Source organism: Triturus cristatus, chromosome 3_2 (assembly GCF_964204655.1).
Source record: "Triturus cristatus chromosome 3_2, aTriCri1.1, whole genome shotgun sequence".
Classification (NCBI taxonomy): domain Eukaryota; kingdom Metazoa; phylum Chordata; class Amphibia; order Caudata; family Salamandridae; genus Triturus; species Triturus cristatus.
This window is the reverse complement of record NC_140584.1, coordinates 203,136,487-203,157,229: the sequence shown is the minus strand read 5'-3', so window position 1 is coordinate 203,157,229 and position 20,743 is coordinate 203,136,487. Positions and strand designations below refer to the sequence as shown.

At 43.9% G+C, this 20,743-nt stretch overlaps 1 protein-coding gene across 2 annotated transcripts in view; it reads right to left on the bottom strand.

Moving 5' to 3' along the window:
• Positions 1–20,743, bottom strand: part of HEG1 (heart development protein with EGF like domains 1) — a 178,684-nt gene that overhangs the window by 87,553 nt on the left and 70,388 nt on the right. For both annotated transcript variants that reach the window (XM_085647511.1, XM_085647512.1), the window contains exon 2: positions 4,654–6,267. In XM_085647511.1, coding sequence (XP_085503637.1) covers positions 4,654–6,267 — 1,614 coding nt within the window. The remainder of the gene's footprint in view (positions 1–4,653; positions 6,268–20,743) is intronic.

Sequence of the window (20,743 nt, the reverse complement as noted above, 5' to 3'; positions counted from 1 at the left end):
GAATGTTTTGCTACCGGGAATACGGTCGCAACAGATTTGCAGTTACCATTAACTTCAAGTTGGTGGTAACTCATTCGCAAATGGGAAGGGGTCCCCAAGAAACCCCCTTCCCCTTTGTGATTGTAGGCGCCAACATTTTTTGAGAGCAGGCAATGGTCCTACAGACCACTGTCTGCTCTTCAAAAATGAAAAGGATATTTTTCATCTTTCTTTTTTAAATGCATCCCGTTTTCTTTTAAGAAAAACAAGCTGCATTTCAAAATAAAAAAGTGCTTCATTTAAAAAGCAGTCACAGACATCGTGGTCTGCTGACACCCAGCAGGCCACCATCCCTGTGAGTGCCACCCATTCCCAACAAGTCCCAAATTGCGACCTGCTTTATTAATATTAATGTGGCAGGTCCCTTGCGACCCATTGGGATTTGCAAACAGTGTAAAACACACTGTTGTACATAGCTGTTTACGATTTCCTAAAAGCGAATCGCAAAATTTCGCTATTAGGAAATTGCAAACAGAAGTCTGTGTGCATCTGGCCCCAAAATCATAAACTAGGCCAGTTTTACAATTTAAAGTACAACAGGTTGGTGAGGAATCCCGCAATTGAAAAATCATTCCCAAGCTGGCACTTAGGATATTGTAATGAGAATGTGAATCTTACTCTAACCCAGAGAGACATTTCAGGATAAACTAACACATCAAGGGGCAGAAATCTGAGATGGTAAAATGAATTAAAAGACCCTTGAAATAGAAGCGACTGAAGTATCAATCATCCAAGTTGGGGAAAAAACAAGGACAACTTCACAGAAATATATCGCACGGCTTTTTAATATGAATCATAGTGAGTCTGTAAGTCTCATTCAGATAAGCTATCGGTGAGGCAGAAATATCTTGGGATGAAACTGAGCTGCAAGTCTAAGTGGCTGAATTACTATCTTGAGCTGACAAACTAGACTTAGGCAATTAGATTCAGGGCAGTTGCATGATAGGGCGAAAGCCATCCTATGTAATGTTTACATCTCTGATATTGTCCATACATATACATCTTTAATGATAATATAGTAAACTGCATTTAGGCTAGTATTTTTACTGGACGTTTGGAACTGTGCCTTTGTCTACAACTATGCCAAGTAAAGTAAATTTGATTTGATCTCAGTACCAGAAGCAGAATGAAGCCTTGCGGTGACGTCACCAGTTCATCTGCGAACCCTGTAGTTGGCCTACAACTCATGGCAGAGCCACCATATTGCTCTGTTTTGATAATTGTGCTGTACTTCTCCTCAGAAGATTGTTGGCACCTATTCTTTCTGTGGACCTTTAAACATCCACAAAGTGGCTTGTTGCGTCTTGAAATGTTGGATATATTTACTCCAGACCTTATCTTATCAATCACTTAGTACACGTATGGGGATGGAAGACTGTAATTGTCTGACATGACTGCTGTGGGTAATTTGGCCATGGGAAAGGCATTTAGGATTTACATAAGAGGCTCGGTTTCGCGACTGAAGCATAGCATGTCTACTACTAACAGAGCGGACATGACCACTCTGCTTGCCTATGCATGCCATTAACACATCGGGCAGGTACTCTGAGGTGAATAAACCTGATTGTAATTAGCCAGGGTCATAAAATAGTGAAAACTAGGGTAAACGACCAGTGGTAGGCACCATCTTCTAAGCTGAACTTCTCCTCTTGAGACCCAAACCTGAGGAAAATGTCCCATGGAAAGTATCTGGGTGCCTCCAAGATAGCAAGTAAGGGTAGTTAGTTTACATGTTTACATCTGAAGGGACCAACATAGACTCAACAACGTAAGGCTATGTTTCAATTTTACTTGTCCAATGTAGGGAATATCAACCTACAGAATGCAGAATTTGTCACAGGACGTGGGCACTTTTCCAAGACATGACCAAGAGGAGACTAGTAGGATGTGTTGAGTAATATAAGATCATCTATTCCCAGTGAGTGGCAATGCAATTTCAGAATAACTGTTTATACATAATATAACGTTTTATTAAACGCATTTGTGTACTTGTATAAGCTGTGTGATTGAATGCATGGTCTTGTTTTTTGTGTGATCAGCGTATTTGTAACGTGTTTCTGGGTCTCAGGTCATAAACATTTTAAACGATTGGCTTAAGCCAAGAGCATCTGCAGTCATCCTCTTCTGCCTATCAGTTAATATTGGTTGACGTTACTGTTTTGAGAAATATGCTTTTTGGGAAAATTAACCCTTCCTCACACTCACACAAAATTGTTGTGCTCATGAGGGAGCTTCTGCTATACTACCACACCTCTTATAGGGTGTGACTGCTGTCAGTTCGCCTGGCTGTAGACAACAGTGATGGAAGTGATACAGTTTATAGTGGCACAGCACGCATTTTAACCTGGCCGGGAGAGTTGTCTACTTGCCGCTCCCACTTTTTTTGTGAATTAGTGCACCAGTGCCCTGCAACTTGATCTTTAGGGAATGGATGTTATATGTGTGTGGCTTTCTGGGAATATAGAGGATGTCTGTAAAAAAAAAGAGAAACTTCTTTACCAAAAAGGCTCTAATTGTCTTCACTGGTGTAGCTATCTTCACGCCTAGAGGTGGGCGAGCCACTGAAAGCTCGAGCCAGGCTCAAAGCAGGTGGCTGGCACTGACTCAGCTGGAGGCTTTCATTGATCCTCAAGCCCGGAACAAGCCGAGCCCTCATGTGGCTCTGCCGGCCACCACACTCTAGCCTCATGCATTCACTAAAAGTTAAACACGAGGCAGTGACCTTTTATGAAAAATGGGTGAGAGATAGGGTTGTGTGATCCTTGACAAATATTTTATTTCATCGAGCCTTCTTTTTATTCATTGTCACTTATGAGAACACTTTCAAATATGTGAGTTTGACGTGTGCAGTCTACAAAAACCTTTTTTGTTTGATTTAATACACAATAGTGTTGCTGCATTATAACACAAATCTAGGCTACCTATAGGACGCAAATGACAAGTGAGTTGCCTCTTACAGTACCAGTGTATGGAGCATATGTGATAAATGTGGCCATAGTCACTAGAATCCATTTTGTATTTGCTACATCCAAGTGCATCTAATATGGAGTGTTGGAGAGAGCCCAGACAGCAGATATGAATTGTACAGTTCTTCCAGGAATTGTTTGTAGTGGTTTGGGGGTTGATAGAGGTTAGACAAAGGGCCTCTCTGAAGATAGTTTCCTCGTGCGCTCCCTGGCCCATTGTTCTATGGAAGGCATATCCCAACAGGTTAACCGGTAGTTAAGTGGGACAGCCTCTGTTGCTTTTACATCTTGGTTTTGGGATTCTCCTGCCTGAAGACTCCCAGAGACTGACTGAGACATCACAAATGGTATTTTGTATACCTGGGGAACGCAGGCAGAGAAAAACAGGATATCCTGACGTACTGGCTCACAACCTGGTCAACACTGCCACAATAGCCTCCAGATAAAATACCCCCTCCAAGGGAGGCCCCAGGGACCTGAACAATTGCAGAGAGTTGCCTAGAGGTTTCCCCTGGGAGCACAATATGCCACCTCCTCAGTAGCTACTGAAGGTATAGGCACTACCTGGCCTAGTTTGTTGTTTCTGTAACCTTATGTACAGTATTTTGTGAGTAAAATTATTCTTCTTTTACAGCAGAATAAGGTGGTACAATGAATATTAAACTGGTATGTGTTCTTAGGGCCTCATTTACGAGGCCCTAGCAGCACGTTTGCTTTTTTTTACTCTCCGGTGGCGCAATGTGCCACAGCATATTTACAATGCCAGGCAAAGACACTTTACGTGGCTTTTCATGGCCTTCTAAATATGTGCCCCTTTCATGCAGAACACTGCGTGAAAGGGGGTTCCATGGGTGTTGCTGTGGGTGTTCCCACGCAGCATCCATGGAATGTGAAGCATTTCCAGAATTACAAGGAATCGTAGGTGGCGTTAGGAAACACAACTAGGACAAATATCCTTGTTTCTATGCAACACACATAGAAGGAGGAAACCGCCTCCATTGATTGATTTTGTGAAGATAGGTGTCCCTTCCTGCACAAACTCAATCATCCCAGCAACGCAGGCACCCTTGCAACCTGCATTCGTGCTAGGCTGCTTTTTTAGCACCTGAGCATGGGTCAGTACAAGAATGCACAGTATTCTTATAAATACTGCACATTCCTGCACTTTTAGAATGACGCTGCACTGCAAAATTGCTTGCGCCACCGTGCTGCACCATTTTATTGTAAATGAGTCTCTTTGTCTCTATCACCACAGCAACTCCCTGAGTAATTGTTGGAATGCTAAACTTCACTACCTTGAAGGATAAGTGTGAATGGAGAGCCCTTGGAGCTCATTGTGGACTCAACAGTCAGGGTAACCCCCAGGTCAACAGTAGGAAATGCTCTGATTCAGTGGCGTAACAAAACTTGAGGGGGCCCCCCTGCAGGGTGCCTGGAGGGGCCCTCTCCGGATGCAATCCCGAGGTCTCCAGCAGAAGTGCGTTGCTGAGGAGGCCCCCTAAAGGTCGGGCCCCCCCGCACCGCGGGGGCTGCGGGGGCCTGTGTTACGCCCCTGATCTGATTGACACAATCTAAGCCCAATAACCCCCAACTGCCCCGGGACTCCTGAAAACGTTCCCACAACAAACGTAAAATTTGAATAACTTACCTGATTTTTGAGAAGTCACAGGTGGTGCTAAGGTGCTGAATTTTGTTGCAACTGAAGGCATGGCACTGGTTTTAACTGAAGAAAATGTGTTGTGGGGCACTGAGGCCAGTATGTTCTGGTCTGTGATGCTAATAATTGCGCTTGAACTCACTCCCATGTCTGTGGTAGACATTCCAGGAATTTCATGTGTACTGGATGTAGGATCAGTTTCCATCGCAGAAGTTCTAAAGAGGACTGAATAGTGTGTTGTCAGCTCTTCACTCAGTGACTCTGTAGTTCTGGAAACTGTTTGGACAGTTTTCTTTGTTGTCCTCTGTGATGTTGTAAATTGATCGGATAGAGTTGTTAAATCTGGCGTAATACTGGTTGCCTGCTTTGGAGTCTGAAATTGATGTGCTCCCTGAGTAGAACTTATTTTTGTGGCCAAAAAAGCTGTGGTTTTTCCAAAAGTGCCATCTTCCCAAGTGATGCTGGCATCTGTAAAGCTCTCTGTTCTGCTTATTCCATCTGTGTTTGACAAAGGGCTGTTCGAACGTTCTGTTGTAATTTCCGAAGAAGACAACGTTGGCGAGCCCATGCTCGTGCTGGTATCTGTTTGAGGTGAACCTGTGGATAAGCTACTGTGATCCGGGGCTGTGGAAGTGTCCACTTCAACAGAGTCCCCTGGATCTTGTCTTGCCACAGATGAAGGGCTTGTTTGATAGCTCTCAGTCGACAGAGATGCAGTAGGCAGGGATGAAAACAGGGATGGTGACCATGAGGATGGAGTTGATGCTGAAAATGAAGATGTCAGAGATGGACGTTGTGAAAGCAACAAAGAGGTTGTTGATATAGAGGATGGGACTTCTGAGAAAGAGGAAGGTATTGGAGATGGGGATTTGGGAACCACAGGCTCCAAAAAGGTCACTGGTATACTGGAAGTTCTTGATGATGGTGATGGGAAGTATGGACTTTGAGATGATGATGCTGTTAAGGTCTCTGTGGAAGATTCTGACATTGTAAATGACGTGGACATCTCAGAATGCAACAGTAAAAAGGACTCACTTGAAGTGGATGAAAATGACTCAGGTGACAGCGATGAAGGAGATGCTGAAGACAGAGATCCATTTAACGAAGAAACAAATAAATCTGATGATGATGATGATGGCAATGAGACAGTTGAACCATAGTCAGACCGACTGGTTGTCACACCCGAGTCCACAGAAGGATCATCTGTGTTTGCTTCATCTTTTGTTGTATTCTGGAAATTGTCAATAGGCTCCAAAGTCTCACTCCGAGAGTCGTAGGTTTGAGATGAATGTGTCGATGTCTTGGAAGATTGAGCTAGGAAGCGCTCCCTGGAAGCTATGGTGAAGTGTGTGTCGCCCCTTAAAATCCTAGACCTCCCAGTGTCCTGTACTGAAGGCGAGTCTGGGGTATCTGATGTTTTGGATGTATTATAAGACACAGAGCTTTCAGTGATATCCGCAGACATACTCCGGTTTGTTATGGATAATAAAGTTCTCTCCCCACCTCTGTTATACGTTGTGGAAATGTACATGCTGTCGGTGTGAGAAAGAGAAGCACTTTTTTCTGGATCTGTGCTACTGGCTGGTTCTTGGTCGTTTCCTGTATCTGAAAAGTTATATAGAAAGAAAAGACAATTATAATTTATTCAGATTTCAAAGTTACTTATTTTCTAGTATAGTTGTTTTCTTCTCAATATATAGGGCTTGTGTACAAATCCTACACAATGGTATTTTGAGATCTATTGATAAGAATGCAGTTTCATATTTTAAAGAATTTAAAAACAGGGGATTTAATGCGGTGAAAGCTGTGTGTCTTCTTTATTTTATATACCATTTTGGACCTGTTAAAATTGGCATTATAGACTGACATTAGAGTATGGAATGTCATCCCATAGGTGCCACATGCATAAACTATGGAAGTGATGGGACAGACGACCTGCATGCACTCTGAATATCAAAGACCACCTCTTATTCCTGAAGGACATAAAAAAAATACCTGTTCCTTTCAACACATGAAATAAGATCAGGCTCTTCTCTGCTTGTTGCTCTATATCCAACAAATGGCCTAACAAGGGTGCCTGGCCTTAGATCAAGCGAGGGACATGGCATTGTGTAGGGGTGATGAAATACAGCAATAATGAGGATTCAGTGGCTCCCTCAAGCCACTGGGCCCCTATGTAACTGCACCTGCTACACCTTTGAATGCTCTGCTCTGTAAGGGGCATCAATCCTGCATCAACTCACCATACTAACCACAATGGCAGGGCTATGGCGTTGCCTATGGGTATATACGTGCGGTGGTTGATTTGTACCAGTGGCTACAGATGGTGACTACTGACAAACACAAGATGATGGACGGAGCGCTGAAACTGTTCAACCACTCACCCCCAGTCAAGAGATCTTGGTTTAATCTATTGTTCTTTTGCTCACTATGCCACCCTAGTTTGGATCCAGCCACGCTGACACTTACAGGGACCAAGACTTATTTTTCATCATCAGGCTTTGACCCCCCTCCCGAGTAGGAGTGAGAAAAGCAGAAAAGAGAGAGAGGAAGAGAAACATATTTGTGCTCTGTGCTGCATTGCAAAGTCTTATTTACACTCAGATGGACTTGTGCTCTCTCTCTGGTTCAGAACATGGGATTGTGACGTATGAGGACAAAACCTCTTGCTTTAACCTCTGATGGGTATCGAACATCAGATAGTGTCTGATGAGTTGCATCCCTTTTCCAGTAGGGAATTCCAGGAGGCAAGCGGCCAGATGTATCAAAGGATTTTACCCATTCTATGTGTATGGGAAAATGTGTTCGTACATATGGCCCAAGATCTTTATCAGTTATTCTGCAGTTACTGGGCTGAGAAGTTATATTTCTGCCTATGCTTGCCTCTGATCTAAGGTTGACCCTGCCACCCCGCCTAGTTCCACACCTGTCAACTTACCCTCACACATACGAGGATTGAAGTATGTATATATTTACTTATGGAGAAAGATGGGTCAATGCTATACCTAAAACGAAAATGCCAGGAATCTTTGTTATTCTGGAATGTACTCTGAATGATGGCACAGTGAAGTTTGTTTAAAAAAAACATACCCTCACACGGAGGGTGACCCATCGTCACCCTTCAAACAAGCAAACTGTCTCCCATAGACATCAGTGGGCTCACTAGCCCTGGAAACTTCCTTCACCATCCAAAGAATTGTAAGTCCATTGTTTTCAATGATATCACCCTCCCAAACCAAGACTATTGACAATTTCCAAAACTTCAAACTTTTTGGAGGCATTGACCACTGAGAGATGTGATCGGGCCTAATAAAGCTTATCCCTGAGACTGCTTGCCCATACTCTGGGAGTATTTGGGACTGTGTGAGGGAGCCAGAGGGTACCACAGAGGCCACAAAGCCATGACAAACTGTACTTTTGTATTCTTTCAAAAAGGCTGTCTTATCGTCAGGCATTCTGTCCCCAGACCCACCTCCGTAAGAAGAAGAATAGGGGTGTGAGAGTAAGCATTGATGCTCTACCTTCTAGTCCTCTCTGGTGATATTCGACAAACAAGGAAGGTATATACTTTTGTCAAGAGGTAACCAGTCGGATTGAATTGGAACAAAGAGCTGATACCAAAGCTGATACCAAAGCAGAACTGTCCCAACAAATGAGCGCGATCGAATGTTTCCCCCTGCGCTTGCGCTAAACTTAGCAGCCTAGCGCCAAAGCAGGCACCCTTGCACCATAGTGCAAGGGTGTCTGCGTTGAGGGGAAGATCTTTAAATGATGGTATGTAACTTTTATGTGTGCTGCTTGAGTTGCAAAACATCATTTTTTGGGGGGGATGCTTTATGTGCAGGAAGGGACACCTTCCTGCACATAAACAATCAATGGCAATTTGCTGTTTCTATGTGTGCTCCCCATTGCAGCACACATGGAAGCATCAAAAATGAGGAGAAATAAAGCATTTCTCCTCGTTTTGCCTGTTTAAGACCAGGTTTTCCCTGGTCTTCATTTTTGGTGCTGCCTCCTATTTATCCCACCCTTGTAAATAGGGGGCAGCGTCAAAATCAATGGGTGTTGAGGAGGAACGCCCACTGCAACACCCATTGCCCTCCCCTTTCACGCTAAACAAAGAGTGAAAGGGGGCCTTATTTACAACCCAGCGTTAAGCCATGTTAAGTGGCGTAAAGCTGCCTTGTAAATAAGGCAAAGCACATATCGCCACCACAACGTCACTGAAAGTGACGTTGTGGTGGCGATAGGGGCTTGTAAATATGCCCCTAGATGTCTAAATGTATGTTTCTACATTATTTACACTTCATCTCTTCAACATAATGAACTATGGGGCATATTTACTAGAAAATGGCAGAGCACGGCATCAGCCACCTTGTCTTAACGATGAGCACCGCCACTTCCAAAACGCAGGGCTGCACCTTAAATACAAGGATAACGTGCAGCCCTGCGTTTCCCCCTGCGCTGGCGCTAGTTTTGGCTGCTAGGCCAACGTTGACACCCTGCGTTGTAGGGGAGGATTGTCTATGAACAGGAAGGTGTCCCTTCCTGCACATAAACAATCTGAAATGGCTGCTTAATGCAGCACACATAGAGGTTGCAAAACTTAATTTTTTTTATTGATCGTTTATGTGCAGGAAGGGTCACCTTACTGCACATAAATAATCAGTGGCCTTTTGCTGTTTCTATGTGTGCTGCGCAATGCAGCACACATAGAAACAGCAAAACCGAGGAGAAATGAAACATTTCTCCTTGTTGTGCCTGTTTAAGACCAGGTTTTCCCTGGTCTTAATGTTGGCGCTGCCCCACATTTACGGTGCCCTTGTAAGTGTGGCGCAACATCAAAATCGATGGGTGTTGTGGTGGAACACCCACCATCCGCCACTTTCACGCTAAGTATAGCATGAAAGGGGCCTTGTTTACAAGGCAGCGTTGAGCCATGTTAAGTGGCTTAACGCTGCCTTGTAAATAAGGCGAAGTCCATATCGCCACAGGAATGTCACTGTGGCGATAAGGGCTTCTAAATATGCCCCTATGTTCTGGGCAACCTGAGATTATATCTCAAAGCATTTCCTGCAGTATACAAGAATGGAAATAGCTCCAAAAGAAATGTGCAAATTAAACAAGATTTCCAAGTCATATATTCTGAAAATGTATTTCTGTTCTTTTGAAAATACACATGAAATTACAGCGTGTACAGCTCTTTCTTCTCTTTCAGGGTCAAAACAGGAGAAACATGTTTACCGAAAAGTCACTACTTGTCTACTTGTCTTCACTGACTAGCACTCTTCACGCCTAGAGGTGGTCGAGCCACTGAAAGTTGGAGCCAGGCTCCAGCCAAGTGCCCGGCTCTCACTCAGCTAGAGGTTTTCATTGATCCTGGAGCCCAGAACGAGCCGAGCCCTCATGTGGCTTCTGCCGTCCACCACGCTCCAACCATAGGCATTCACTACACATTAGGCACAAGGCAGTGACCTGTGATGTAAAACGGTTGAGAGAGAGTGATGTCCATTTAGAGGCTGAACTCCACAATGTGGAACCAGAAAACCTGGGATCAATCCCGGCAGCCTCGCTTTACCAAGCTGTGTGATCCTTGACAAAAATGTCATTCACCGAGCCTTCTCTTCAATGTCAGTTATGAGAACACCTTGAAATATGTGAGATCGGGGTGTGCAGTCTACAAAAACCTTTTGTGCTTGATTTCATACACTATAGTGTTGCTGCATGAGAATACGAATCTAAGCTACCTATAGGGTGTAAATGACAAGTGACGTGCCTCTTAGTGTACCAGTGGGACCAGGGTTCGTGACCTGAATACATCTACATGCATGTTAAAAATCGATCACTTTGATTTTAATTAATACCTGTCATCAATGTAGTGATGTCATCTGATGCACGGGTGAAAAGCTTCTGCGTGTTAATGAAATGTAGTTGTTGGAATTTTGATATATTTGTATACGACTTTTGTTGCATAATTCACATGCCAAACACTTTCCGGGCTCGGCTCGTGCCCTGCTCTGAGAGCCAAACCAGACTCTTGGCTCGGCCCGCTCAGCACTCCCTGTTAATTTATTGGGTCGCCCACCTCTGCCCACGCCTGAAGAGGCTGTTCCGTTGTTGGGAAAATATCATAAATTGTTCTGATATAAAGATGTAAACACGTCAACAGAAAGTCAACGCCAGTAGAATGCGTGCTGCCCTTATCAGCGTGCATGAAGGGCGCTGGGCTGTGAGTGTCGCTTGATTGGAACTCTGAGACAACCAATCCGAAGCGAGGGCGTGACTACAGATACTGCATCTTGAGCCGACTGAATGTGGCAGGCAGGACAATATTTAGAATCTATTTGGCTGCCTATCGCCACAGAGGCCAATTAATGCAAATGTATTGAAGTGACGCGTTCACGTCTGTTTCCCACACATTCTGTTTGCAGCTCGCTAACCCTTCATTCCTAAATTTTACCGCCAAGATAGCGCACTCTAAAATTAGCGACGGGCAGGAAACAGGAAGCAGCAGTGGAAAAAGTCTACCTTTCTCCCTGACTCAGTCACACTCAGCTGTTCATAAAACAAAAGAGTGCAGCAACTCCTGATTTTTTTTTAGAAGGTACTATTTTTTGAAGATTCACAAATGTCGTAAACCTGCGCATGGAAATCTACAGAAATCTTAGATATACTGAGTTCGTGTAAGGCAATATAATGCAAGTTTATTATTCTCATGTTTAATGCGAGTGTAATGGTGCAAAAGTACCTTAACTTTATTTCAATTTTTTTCCTTCAAGGGGCACTCATCGGATATCGGTATTTTGATATTTTTGACGCCTATTTTCACATTTACTCCAGCTTTTGTCGTACAAAATAGCTTGTGTGGAAAATGTGTAAGTGAAACTAATGGGAGGGTTTATAAACACCATCAAAGTTACAACTTTGTGAGGATTCACAGCCGTCCCAACGGCCACTCCAGTAAAAAGCCACTGGGAGCAAACCCTTCTCATCACATTGGGACGGTGGAAAATCTGCCATACTACTAGATTGTCCATAGTTAGAAATAGGATTTACTGGTGTAAAAATACACACACATGGATTTTATGAATCAGGATGTGTAGCTTGCATCCGCAATTTCTATTTTTGACGCGTTAGTTCAACAGAGGTGCACACAATGTTTTGTGTATGTGTCCCACAGGAACCATATTCACCTTGTTTCACTACAGCTGTTCTTTGGTATATTCAGGATAAATACGAAAATTGAATAAAAGTACCACAAGTCCGTATAGTTGATCAACAATTAAAAACAAAAGAAACTACAAAATCTGTCTTCACGCAAAACTGCCAACATGTTGTTTTGTACATCTGGTAATGGAGCTGTGTAGGAGTGCTGATGTGACATTAAGGCTGATGTATGCCACTGCCTCTCAGAACCACCAGAAATGGCCAGATGGGGGTACCAGAATACAACAAATGACCGAAAAAATTGCTTTATTACTAGAGGAGAGGGGAACACCCATATGGCAAAATACCATTTTGCCTATGGGCTCTGAAAATTCTAGTGCCCAAACTGCAGCGGAGGTGCTTTGTCTGAGGCCTACCGGCATCTCTGGCCTCAACGGGTCATATATCCGTTGACCACCACATATTCATCGACTCCTTCCCCGTCATTAGACTGGTGCCAGCAGTCTGTTTTGAAGCCTTGCTTCGGATGTAGTGATTTTGGGTGGAGGACTTTTGCCAGCCAAGTCCATTTGTTGGAACAAAAGCTGGAGCCCACGTTCAGGGAGGCCCAGGGCTCCTTGGGGTCTGTGGTTTCCTTCCTGGTTCTTGGTATAAGGGAGGCAGTCCTGAGAACAGCAGGCTGCGAAGCAGACGCGTCTCCTGGGGCGGAGCATAAAGCGAAACAATACAATGTTACCAGTACGTATCATTACGTATCTTTTGTCTAGACTCAGGTCAAAGGTTGGCGTTTTTAACATCCGTTTTCCAAACATGATAAATGATTACAGGATCCTGTGCTTGCTTTTGTACTTAAAATGCCTTCTAGAGCATTACCACCTCATGGGGTCCTCCTAGTCTCAGTCTTAACATATATGGGCATGTCCATCTCACGACAGGCGTAGCATGTACGTTTTTATTTTTTTATTGACTCCTCCCCTCTGCCTCCTTCTGTTATTTTACCAAGCTGACTCCAACAAGGTGCAGAATCTACAAAGAAAGGAACAAGGAGCGAATAAAGGTCCAGCATACATGCCCCCAATCAGGCTATGTGAGTCAAAAGAGTGTGCAGTTCCTAACAGGAGAGGAACAAGGTCTGGAAACTCACAAAGCATCACATTAGGGGCGCTGATTCCCCAGGAGCAAGAACCCTCACACACCCAAATGGGTGTCTTGCTTCATCATCGGGCAGCTCCTCGTTGGGCCGGTGCTGCAATGTCCAACGGGCCCCGCGAGGGGGCTCTTTGCTGAAGTTCTTTTGTTTTTTACCGATGTGAAGAGTGAGGTGCAGATTTGTGTCTGATAGTGTGAGTAGACTGGTGTAATGTGAGACAACAAATAACTAAGGGATACCCAAAGTCAATTTAATATGCGGGTCCCCTTGTTATGTTTCTTGCCTTTTTAATGTCAAAGCAGATCATGGCAATTCACCAGGACCAAGATCCTAATCTGGAGAAACGAGCATTGGCATAGCCAATAGGTCTCGCTTTTGGGACCTTATAAGTATTTAGTTATGCAGCACAATATCCTTGGTGCAACAACAACTGTTGCATGGCAAAACACTTATAAGGTCCCAAAGGCGAGACCTATTGGCTATGCCAATGCTTGTTGCTGTTTTTGTGGTACTGCAATATATAGGGATGTTATTTGTCACAGTTTACAGTTTGGATTAGATCATTGATGTCACTATTGTGCATAGGATCACGATGTCTCCAGTGACAACTTCTTGCTGCCCAAGTCGTGCCGAGGGGTTCCTTTTCCGGTGGTTCTGCTGTCCTGATCGAGCCGAAGGTCCTGCTGCAGTTGTCTCCTCCCTTTGTGTGTGTGGTTGTGGTTGTGCGTGTGGTTGTGGTTGTGTGTGTGGTTGTGTGTGTGTGTGGTTGTCTGTGGGTGTGCGTGTGGTTGTGGTTGGGTGTGGTTGTGTGTGTGGTTGTGGGTGTGGTTGTGTGTGTGTGGTTGTGTGTGTGTGTCTGTGTGTGTGGTTGTGTGGTTGGTTGTGGTTGGTTGTGTGTGTGGTTGTGTGTGTGGTTGTGTGTGTGTGTGGTTGTGTGTGGCTGTGTGTGGCTGTGTGTGTGTGGTTGTGTGTGTGTGTGGTTGTGTCTGGGGTTGTGTGTGTGGTTGTGTATGTATTGTGTGTGTGCGTGTGTGTGGTTGTGTGTGGTTATGTGTGTGTGTGGTTGTGTGTGTGTGGTTGTGTGTGTGTGTGTGTGGTTGTGTGTGTTTATGTGTGTGTGGTTGTGTGTGTGTGGTTGTGTGTGTGTGTGGGGTTGTGTGTGTGGTTGTGTGTGTAGTTGTGTGTGTAGTTGTGTGTGTAGTTGTGTGTGTGGTTGTGTGTGTGTGGTTGTGTGTGGTTGTGTGGTTGTGTGTGGTTGTGGTTGTGTGTGGTTGTGTGTGTGGTTGTGTGGTTGTGTGTGTGTGTGGTTGTGTGTGTATGTGTTGTTTTCCCATTTGTAAGCCCTGCAAATGCGCAGTGTTACTATACCAGATTAATGGTGATCAAATTGCCGACCTCGAAAGGTGCAAAGGCTGTCTGTTTTGCAGAGATTTGAACATTTGACTTGCAGAGCAGTGCAGATATCAGAAGTGATCATTTAACTTACGGAGCCATCATTATGGTTTGATTTCGATATATATGTTGTGTAGAAATGTTGATGTATTTGTGTATTGCATCCCGCAGATGAAATAGTTTGCGTTACTCATGTCACCACCCACATACAATTATCCAGAAGGAAAAAAAGTGTAATGGCGATGGAGCAACTTACACTTCTAAAGGAGAGTTTGTAGATTTTTCTGCGCTGTAGCCCGATTTTATTGATAATTTTGACAAAGAGTTAGTAAAATTCAGAGATGCTATTTACCTATTGGCTTGCAGAAGAAACCTCTCTTTCTTGTATTCTGTGGAGGGCTAAGCAGTATTCAAGTCTGCTGCTCGTAAATGTCCCTACAACAAACATAACATAACTCGTATTGTTATTTTGAGTTGGTTGTTCGTTTTCTGTCCTCTGGGGGCAGTGGTGCTGTTGCAAATGCAAGCATCCAGGCATGAGAGTGGCATTCGCCCAGTATGTTGTATGTGCAAGTGGATTTGAATTATTGTTGGCTTTCTGAAATTTTAGCAAAATAAAAATGGTGTATATCAGTAACCATTATGTTATGCTGCATTATGTTAATTTGCTTACGCTTGTAAGCGCGAAGGTGGGGGAGGGGCGGAGGCAGGGAGCAAGCAAGAGGAAAGACAGATGGCGCTGAAGGCTGGCGGTTTGCGCGTGCACACTCGCGTGAATGCAAGCTTGTCGCCAGCCAGCAGCACTTTGAAAACTCACCTACTAAAGTCTCTCCGAGCAGCGAATGCACGCTGATTCAGCGAGACCTAAAACAAGCCTACACCCCAGCATGCAAAACACTGCAACAAATCTCGGCAACAACTATTCTGTGTTTCAAACTTCATGAAGATTGTGATTCATTTCTGGTAAAATTACCTACCACTCAAAAGTTAATTAAACAGAAGTGCCACTCTAACTTAGACACACTATTGCCTGCAAGTAATAACATAATAAAGATTACCTAGAAAAGTTACATTTTAGTGGCTGTGCAATAAGAATTAGACTAGCAGTACTCATTATCAGAGAGCAAAACAACCTTTACGCGCCAATAGTAAATTCTTTTATTAGCGTTTAAAGTCAATGCTACTCAAGTAAATCAATACTGAAAGGAGGAAATGCGGAGCGGACAGTGCTGGAATCCAGCCACCATGGTACATACAGAAGTTATGTTATTAATATTTATACAGCATACGTTCTACTGTAGTGTAATTTAGACAGGCTGCTTGGCCTATGTACTATTGTAAACCATTACTGTTAATGCAGTTTAAGACAAAACAAAAAAGCCCAATTAGAGGTTCTCGCTTTCCCCATATATGAAACAGCGTTTCCAAAAAATGGAGGCAATTTTTTTACCCAAAACAATGGCAAAACTAAAGGTCTGGATTGCCTTGTGAGTCCTAGCAAACATAGAGAGCCTGCTATAGTGAAAAATAAAATTAAATAAAATGGATTGTTCTTATGTGCAGTGAATCCATGAGTTAGAGAATTTAATGTGGGATAATTCAGCGTACTTTTGAGATGGATACCCCACACAACCTGTAATGCTGCACCAAACAACTAATAGAATGAGGTGAGAGCAGTTTATTTCGGAGCCAATGTCTTTTGTGTGCATTTTAGGGAAATTTAACTTATCACAAAAAGGACAAAAGGTCGGCGGACGGGGAGGCGGCCGGCCGGGGCCCCTAGCAGTCGGGCAGGCCATGGCAAGTGATTGGCAGTTTTACATCCTGTGAGAAAGGCGATGGGATCAATGCCTTTGCAAAGCCATCACTGCACGGAGAGGTAATTAAAGATGAAAACTACTCTAGGTTACGTCAATGACATATACACCCATTCGAAAGTATACATTTCCAAGTAAGTTAAATATTAAATAAAAGGGTAACCAATGCCACCTAAAGAGGAGGTCAAGCTTTAGGGTAATGATTAAAGTAGAGCCTTTTGAAGTGGTGTCAGCATTAAGGGTAGATTTCAGGTCAGTGGTTACCGTTCAGTTTTAGAATTGGGTTCAAATCATGTCTGGTTTCGAGTAAGGGATATGGGTCAGTTGAAGAGAGACCAGGTGACATTTTTGGTAAAAAGGAATTCTAATCGTTTTGTGTTAAGGGACCGAATGTTGCGTAGAGAATTCATTGTTCTGTAGTGGTTTCTCCGTGAAGGTATTTTGGTAATATGGTTCCAGTATTGGCCCTTTCCAAAAACATCTTTGGGATCTGAAGAAAATATTGAGGGTGCTAGCAGAGTAGAGACTGATACCGCATGCACCGTTGGACTGATTGGGGCTTGTAGAAACATTTTAGGTCAAAATGCTCAAGTCATCAAGATGTAACTCTATCGAAATGGACATTTTCAACCAAATAGATCAGTTCTTTTGACTGTATTGAAATCCAAGCACAAAACGAGCTTCCTCAAAAAAGCAGCTAATGCCGTCTGAAAGGAAGTTAACGCAAAATGCTACAGCCGGCCACAGCTTGCAGTGCATGTGCACGAGAGGTGCGCGTGCAGCAGTAATCATGCCATATGGCGCCTCTGCTCAAACGTGCGCCCGCGCACATGCACTGCAATCTGTGGCCGGCGGTAGCATTTTTTGGAGCCCTTACTTAAAGTCTCGCCAGACCAGCGCAAGCGCTGGGTCAGGCGAGACCTAAAAAATGGCCCACACACTGGCACTTACAAGCTGGCCCATCTGGCAGTGCCAGAATACCCAACACTGCATTGGTGTATATAGAGAACTGGAGGGCATGAGGCCAGTACGAGGGTCAATCAATCAGTATATGTAAAGCACGCTAATTACCACAGGGGTATCCAGGTGCTGTATGGGAGGGGGTGACACCGCTCAGCCCTGGTATGGCTTAGGATGAATATGGTGGTATGGTGAGTCTCACTTATACACAGTCCTTTTTTGCAAGTGGTGGCGCCAAGACTCAATTTTGGGTGTTTTTCAACACCATATTTTGTGAAAAGAGAAAGGCAGATAAGGTGAAAGGGAAAAAGGATGAGAAAGAAGAAAAAACGCAACAAAAGGAGAAAGCAGCGATGAAAAGAACCGATAATAGAGGGACAGCAAGTGTAGGGTGGCGGAATAAAGAGGCACAAGAGGGAATCAAGATGAGGCATCCTTAGCACTCAGTAACTCTATTGTTCTGCCGCTTGGGCCATGGGCTACTAAGAAAGGCTGTGAGCCTCAGCACTTATTTGTTCAAATGAATCACTGCTTATACACTACTAACACTATACTGTATGTTCTATATGTGTCAATGTTTGATCCTAAGTTTACCAGACGTCGTACAAGTGGCATGGCTTTGAAGTCTTGATCCCGCTTCATGTCTCTTTCACCCATCACTGTCCCTTTATCTCACTCTTGCTTGGTCTTTTTTTACCCCTGCTTTCTCCATTTGTCACTGTTTTTCCTAGTGCTTAATTTGTAAAAGGATAAGTGCCGGGGTCCAACACTTTGCTCACAAGCCTGTGACCAGGGCTATTGAATGTCCGCATTCCCAATGCCAAGGCTGTGTAGTCTTGATTACACCTCAAGTCTCTTTAATCCACCACCAAGTATTCTCCGACTCTCAATCTCACTCTTGCGGATTTAAAAAAAAAAAAAAAATTGGTTGCCTTTTGTCACTATTTTTCCATCTTAGTCTGTCTCTTTCTTTCTCCCTAATGTTTTACTCTCTTGCGCTGGATCAAAGTTTGTTAAGGAAAAAACAAGTGCCGGTCGCCAAAAATAAGTGTCGGTGGACCCCCACCTGCAACCACCAGCTCAAATTAAGCACTGGCTATAAGTATTTTAGAAATACAATTTTAGCAAAATCAAAAGGTCTCGGCTAATGCCACACCTAAAAACAGAGCAGTTCCGATCACTGTATTGCTGTTCAACGTTTGCTCATATCTGAGGGCAATGGAGTAGATCTGACTGTTCAGAAAGGAAGTCAGTTGGCCAAACTCCACGAGAGCAGAGTTGCTAGGTCACTGGAACAATAAAAGCGGTGAAAAAACACATCCTGACTAGAAAAAAGTCCAATGGGGATCAAGAAACAGCAGCCTTTAGCCTTAGCAGAGCAGTAATCAGTAAAAGGCAGAAATGCAGGGGTTATTTTTAGCAGCTTTTCAAACATGCGTAATTCTTCAGAGTGGCAACGATTTTAGGTAATATTGGGCCAAATTTAATCTCTTTCCTATCTGGCGGATAGCAATGATTTTCAGTGGCAACCGCCACAGCACGAACGTGGGGGGGGGAGCAGAAGACAGCTAGGCAGGGGGGAAAGGACAGGAAAATATATATATTTTTTAAACTTACCTGTCGCTGCTGCCTCAGACGGCCGCCTCAGTGCTCTCCCAGCAGTCTCTGGGAATGCAGAGGCTGCCCAGCCAATCCAGATGCTGCTCTCATGCCATGAGAGCAATGCCAGGATTGGTCTGAGCAGCCTGCTCTGCCGCTCAGACACTGCCTTGTAGCCTGCGGCTTTTCTCCAACCCGCTGTGAACACAGTTGGGTTGGAGAAATAGAAGTGAGCATGTCTGCTTGGCCGGCCTAGTACGGTCAAACTTACATGCACATTTGTAAGTTCCCACCACCTACCTGTATGGCCCAGCCCGATTCACCCCACACGCATGCCAGAGCCAGTCACGGGAAAATAAAATGATATTGTTTTATTATCAGTTTCTTTTTCTGTGGCTGACTCTGATGAGTGGGGCGACACTCCTCTGCCATTACGAAGGAGCGGCCCAGAAGGCTTTTTTGTCTTGTGTCTCCTCAGGTCCACACTCTGCTGCTGTTCGAATTGATACTCCCTGTTGCTGAGAGCTGGAGCATAGCACCAGAGTTACACCCTCATACAAGAAATCCCCCGCCCCCCCAAAAACACAAGTCACCGCCATGTGGGGATCAGGGAAGGAGGGGGCAGAAGAACAAGGGGGGTGGGGGAGAACAAGGAGGCCAGTAAAACGGAGTGTAAGGGGTCATGAAGAAGGAATGGGGACTAAAGAGTGGCTAAAACAAACCCCACATACTGCAATATGTCTAAAACACTTACTATTTTTACTGAAGTCTGTCTAGTATATAACAGTGGTCAAAGTACTGCAATCAGTAGACACACAATAGACACAAAATTGCTTCAAAAAATCTGCTGTATGCTATAGTAAACCAAACTAAAGAACATCATTTGAAAAATGAAATATGGTTTCTTGTGAATTTTGCATGTAACCTCCATTTGTGCTCTGTATGACATCTCTAGAATAAGCCATTGCCCTCGGTGGCTTATAATTTACAGCAACCCGTCACTGATTCTATACTTCTCTACTCTATAACTATTACTGAGCCATAGTGAGTGTGTGTATTTACATATAAGTGCTGAGGGACGAAAAGGCTGCAGGAACTGATTGTGGCATGCATTACAATGAGTCTTCCCTCAAGGGTACACGTTTTGTGCCAGTTAATATGTCCATGCAACTAACACCTTAAAACAAGAGAACTAAATTCCAGAAGTATAAAATCATGGACATACCAAAAAAAAAGCAGATCATATGCTCAAGTAACCAATATTAAGCAGGCTGCAAATGATGGTTTACATCCTAGCACCAGCACAAAAAAGATTGGAGAAGTGTTTTACTAATATTTCAGAGCAATATTCTTTCTCCTGTAAACATATTAGTAACTATATACATCAAGTTAATCATTGTGCACTGTAAGAATTGAAGAAATAGGTTGTGCTGGATGTTTTGCTTGTTGATTATCCGATTTTGGACTTTTACTGTGAGTGAGTTTCACCAACTGAGTCTTATTCATGTTTAATTCTGTTGAAATGGACAGAGAGTGCTAACCATCAGTATCCGCCATTTTAGGATAAGGCTGTACTTGTGTAGCTAGGATAAGAGTCTCTGAGCTAGTTACAAGTGAACATGTAAGAGCAGCCATGTGCATGCATGTGCGGGGTGAGCATGTACCATCTAGCTCAGCCCACCATCTGCACACAGGCAACCTGTCGCAAAAGGGACCCTTCAGGGATTCATGCTGACCAGGTGAATGGGCTTTCATAGTGAAGGTCTGTAAAGCTTATTGAAAAGCCGTGTGGTCACTGCATTGTATCTTATTGTGAAAGCTGCCCCACTGCACAATGTTGCCAAACTCGGATCTAGAGATTGCCGTCAGGTCCCAAATCTAGGGTAAACACGTACCTGAGTGCAGATCCACTGTCACTTTTGCAATAACTATGCTCCTCATGGCCCATACAAGATTATCATATTCCCTTGCTCAGCCATAATACGCTTCCAGATTT